Genomic DNA, 5,378 nt, shown 5'->3' with positions numbered 1-5,378 from the left:
GAGCATCTCTCTCTCTCTCACACACACACACACACACGTACACGCGCATGCACGCACACAGTACTCTCTCTCTCTCTCTCTCTCTCTCTCTCAAACATTCACACAACTCTCTCCCCCTCACACACGCGCGCGCACACAGTACTCTCTCTCTCCTCTACACACACATACACACATACACACACACACAACCGCCTCCCCCCCTCCATGCTACTTTCTCCAGCCAACGACGGCTTAGACTAAGTCCAAAACAAGAATAATTGCGCCTTGTCTCTCTCATCTCTCTCCTTCTCTTTACCGTGTACAATACCACACCACAGCTTGAATTACTCTTTCTTCTCCACCGCTTCTGCTTTTTCTTCATCTTCTCTCTCTCTCGATCTCTCTCTCGCTCGCTCTCTGTCCCCCTTAGTCAAAAACCAGTATAAGTGCGGCGTGATTTTCCTAGGACGGCGATCTCGTACGTCCCCATCCTCCCCTAATGTTTTTCTACCTTACCATATAAAGAATTAACGGCCATAGTTTACCAAGCCAATGTTAGATCCAGTCTCTCTCTCCTCGGCCACCATCAAAATTCTGATACTGCCTTAGGGGCAAGCAGTATTAATTAAGATGATCATTTGTGCGCCCAACAAGACATGTCGCACTTAATCTTCATAAGTACTAGCGAGTAATTATTTCACTTCTCAACCTAGATCCTTGGTAGGCAGCAAGAGTTTATCAAGCCATACAATCTTATCCAAAGGTTTTAGGTTTTCTGCAGCTCCCTCACCTTCAAGATGAGCTCTGCAAAGAGTAGCAGCAAATTATACTACGGTCATCCCTTTATTCCTTGTGTTAACCTAACTACTTCTCCCATGGCTACACATGCAGAGCCCACTGCCTTTACCCCTCAATATATACACCAATATGGCCGGTTGCATCGCCATCAGGCATCTGCTGCCGCAGCTTCTCTTCGTCATCATGTACCCATGGCTATCCCATACACAGACTTCCTATCCACTTCTTCTTCACCTCAGCTCACTAACATGAGCTCCATGGTTAACCCTTCAGACTCCTCTAGCTCTTCATCGATCTCGCTGAGCTACAAAAGCAGTAGAAACAAGTGCAAGGAATACTACCACCAACAGCTGCAGTATACTGACGATGCTCCACAGCTACCTGCAGCATCTCAAAGGACGTCATTACTGCATCCGATTGCTGGTATTAATGATAGTAATGAGGCTGATGAGACAAGCTGTCCTCGGCCTGCTTCACCTCCTACCATGGAAGCTCTTCCTCTGCTCGATTCGGCCCCTCCGAAGGCTGAACGAGACGTTGTCTCTGCTAGATCAACAACACATCCTTACCTGAAAGCTAACGAAGCTTGTATACATGATAATGTTACATTGGATTTGCAAATTGGACCTCCTAATTACACTACTAATCTATCTCAGAGAACTATTAATCATGAACAACAGTACCATATTCTCAAGGAGGAACCGAACCAGCACAGCAACGACAGTACTCCGGCCAGCAATGATACAGTGTTAGAAGCGGAAGCAATTTTGAGGCCTCTACCAGAAGGGCAGTACTGGATTCCCACACCAGCAGAGATACTGATAGGGCCGACTCAATTCGGATGTCCACTCTGCGGCAAAACGTTCACACGCTACAACAACATGCAGGTAGAGAAGCTAGGGCAAGGAGGACTAATTATCTGAATGCCTATGGGCTTGTGAGCTTAGGCTATAAATTTAATACTTCATCTTTGCTAGGCAAGTGTAAGCGTAGCATCTGCTCTCTGCATTGAAGATTTTTCGACTATGCCAGTGTAGCAGCATCTAATTATCTAATTATCTATGCTTGGAGCTATATTAAGTTTAGTCTATACAATATATACAGTCATGCTTGAGCGTACTCATGAGCTAGGCTAGTGTAATACATACATTCGTGTTTGATCATATTCCTGAGCTAGCAACGAGGGCAATCATTGAGTGATCTATTGTTTAAGTTAATGGTTTACGTATATAAGCGCACGGTTGAGGTTAGGTTATCCATTTAATTTGATTCTTTTGTCTTAGTGTTAATTGTTTAATTGATGCTAAGGTATCGAGGTGCATTGCAGATGCATATGTGGGGGCATGGATCGCAGTATAGGAGAGGCCCGGAGTCGCTAAAGGGTACGCAACCATCAACAATGCTGCGCTTGCCGTGTTATTGCTGTGCGCAGGGGTGCAGGAACAACATAGAGCACCCGCGTGCAAAGCCGCTAAAGGACTTCAGGACGCTGCAGACGCACTTCAAGAGGAAGCATGGGATCAAGCCCTTCACGTGCCGCAAGTGCGGCAAGGCCTTTGCCGTGCGAGGGGACTGGCGAACCCACGAGAAGAACTGCGGGAAGCTCTGGTATTGCATTTGCGGCTCTGATTTCAAGCACAAGCGCTCCCTCAAAGACCACGTCCGAGCCTTTGGGCGAGGCCATGGCCCCTTCGAGCCTTTCGATGAAGATACGAAAAGCAATTCCTTACTACGCAGTCATATAGCCGCTGATGATCATCAATCGTGTTCTAATGGCTCTGATTATGGTGAGTAAAACATCAATTATGTTCTAATGGCTCTTACTATGGTGAGTACAACATCATACACCCATTCTTTGTGGTGTCTCAAACCACCCCGGCATCTGCCTCATCTCTCTTGCCCCAAAGTCGTGCTAAAACATACCATTGCTAGTCATCTTATCTTGCAACATACCATGCATGGCTCATCTTATCTTGCAACATACCATGCATGGCTCATATTATCTTGCCATTTGTCTATGGTTCAGCAGCCTTGAGATTGTTTGGCATCATCACCCAGGCATAATTGAAAGTTTAAGGTGATCAAAGCTATCCAAGCTGCTGTACCATATTCAAATTAACAAAGATTGGAATGTCGCATATGTAGGTCTACTGTATGATGATGATACTTGGTGCATAAAGCATGTCATCACTTTAAGGTTGTGATCATTTATATCATTTGCATGGCACGACACTACCTTAAGGTTTATGTCATTCAATTCACATGGTCCCTCTTCTACACTTGCATCCTTGATTGTTTTATTCACTTCTGAAATAGTTTTGAAAAGTCATTGGTAATGGATTTACATTTGTGAAACATTTTTCCTTTCTTGCAAAGGTATCCTATAGCTCAGTTTCAAGCACATTGGCTTGAACTTTGGCATGATACCATCCTTTCTATAGGATATACAACAACTTGAACTATGTTCTTGAAATGGATTGGGTGAATGACTAGAGCCAAGCTCACTCTGAATCCACCATCAATAGCAAGCGAAAGCATTTCATTGATTAGAGATTCTTGTATTTTAATTTGAGCTATTTATACACTCGTAACACTATAAAAACGTATTCACAAATTTATCCTAGCAATTAATATTGATAATAGACTTGTGTTGCATGTATCATGAATTGTGTTGGATGTAGGTGAATGCATGGACTAGGTGAAATGCTCAATTGATGACCGAGGGATAAGAGTACCCATGGTTTTGTAATATATTGCTTGAAACCACATCTTGATTTTTTATTGATGGTTTAGTAGTACCTTTAATGTGATTTATTGATGGTAATGGTTCTAGGCATCAAATATGTGCATTCAAGGTAAACAAAGAGAGAAGCATAGGGAGTCTTGCTAGTCTAGGTAGCCTCCAAGGTTTCAGGTTAATGTTTCCAAGGATATATTCTCAAAAAAAAAATTCCATTATAATAAACAAACAACCTTGGAAAGCTTGGATGAATATTTTAAAATTTTCACCATGTATCTTACTGCTAATATGAATTGTATGATTCTTGACTTTATATTTCACTTTGAATAAGTAAAATAGAGCTAACAATTTTATATTTTAGATACTTTTTTTAATCTTAGGGTTGAATACATCACTTTAATCTTTTTCCATGTGTGCATCATGTCAATAAAGATTGTTGGTTGATTTGTTAAATATATAGACCTATTTGCATTAATGATTTTGTTTTGGGTAGAAATCAAAAAATTTGGTTGTGGGTGTAAATTTCTTTTGGAAAAAGTCTAAAATCCTTGTAAAAACTAAGACATTAAAAACATATGTAATAACCTTAAAATTAGTCATTACTCAATAAACTCCATTTCTTTGAAGAAATAAAAATGGATTGATAAACCTTTGAGGTATGAGTATATTGAAGTTGAAAATTTTTCTCAATAGATAAGTGTATTAGGATTCTTGTTAAATTAAGAGCCTAGAATTTTCTACTGGTAATGGAGTTATCATCCTTCTTCACTACAAGAGACGGACCCAATATCATCAAAAAGTAGCAATGAATTCATAGAGCAAGGATAGAAAAAGATATTGTTGGCTTAGCAAACGGTTTTAGATCGCTGATATTTTTGTTGAGCACTGTGTTTGCTATTTTTGTTATTTTTCAAAATAGCACCAACATCCTGGAATCCCAAAATCAGAGAGCAAAAGCCAACAAGAGAAGCTGGTAAGGACATATGATTTAGACCTGGTTTGAAAAACTAACTTATTTATAATGTCGAAGTAGTAAAAAAAAAGTGTCTCTTGCATCATTCCAAAATTTTATATGGTGTACCCTCCTGCTTGTTTGGACATGGTTAGACCTTGTTCAATGGATCCTTGAGAGAAAATTCAAGTTGGTCTCTCTCCATTATGGTTAGAGCCCTTATGCAAATGCATAGGAGTGCTTCTACCAAATGCAAGCTTTATGCATTTGCATAAGGGCTCTTACCTTCTACATCTCTTTGAGCTCTATGCATAAGGTAGAGCCCTTATGCAAATGTGTAAGAGAGATCTATGCACAAGGTAAGAGCCCTTATGCAAATGCATAGAGTGCTCCTACCAAATGCATGCGGGCTCATGTATTTGCATAAGGAAAAACATGGTGAGCTCTATGCATTTACATAAAGGCTCGTATCTTATATATAGATATGACCTTGATTTCTATGCATAAGGGCTCTTACCTTATTCATAGAGCTCTCTTTGAATTTTATGCATAAGATAATGCCTTTCATAAGGGTTCTTACCTTATGCATAGAGTGCTCAAAGATATGCATTTGAAAAAGGGCTTTTGCCTTATACATAGAGCTCAAAGAGAGCTCTATGCATAAGGGATCTGTTCCATGCATAAGATAGATCCCTTATTCAAATTCATAGAGGGCTCTACCAAATTCATAGAGGGCTCTACCAAATTTATGAGATCTCTATGCATTTGCATTTGCATAGGGATCTTACCTTATGCATTGAGGCCTCTACCAAATGTATGTAGAGCTGTTATTCAAATTCATAGAGGGCTCTACCAAATGTATGAGAGCTCTATACATTTGCATAGGGATCTTACATTATGCATTTAGCT

General features: G+C 40.4%; 1 protein-coding gene across 1 annotated transcript; it reads left to right on the top strand.

Moving 5' to 3' along the window:
- Positions 1-279: 279 nt before the first annotated feature.
- On the top strand, positions 280-3,711 carry LOC147640712 (zinc finger protein WIP5-like). Its single transcript, XM_086814465.1, has 2 exons — positions 280-1,664; positions 2,105-3,711. Exons 1-2 carry the CDS (start codon positions 777-779, stop codon positions 2,570-2,572), a joined length of 1,356 nt encoding a protein of 451 aa, XP_086670591.1. The 5' UTR covers positions 280-776; the 3' UTR covers positions 2,573-3,711.
- Positions 3,712-5,378: the final 1,667 nt, after the last annotated feature.

Source organism: Cibotium barometz, chromosome 2, assembly GCF_041138505.1.
Source record: "Cibotium barometz isolate CiBa-2024 chromosome 2, ASM4113850v1, whole genome shotgun sequence".
NCBI classification, from domain to species: Eukaryota; Viridiplantae; Streptophyta; class Polypodiopsida; order Cyatheales; family Cibotiaceae; genus Cibotium; species Cibotium barometz.
Note: the sequence above shows the minus strand (reverse complement) of the source record. Positions and strands in the feature narration are given on the sequence as shown.

Excerpts from the sequence above, each read along its gene's own strand:
- LOC147640712 (XM_086814465.1), top strand. The coding sequence starts at position 777 with ATGAGCTCTGCAAAGAGTAGCAGCAAATTATACTACGGTCATCCCTTT. Across the intron at positions 1,665-2,104 it reads CACGCTACAACAACATGCAG|ATGCATATGTGGGGGCATGG; the intron begins GTAGAGAAGCTA and ends GGTGCATTGCAG.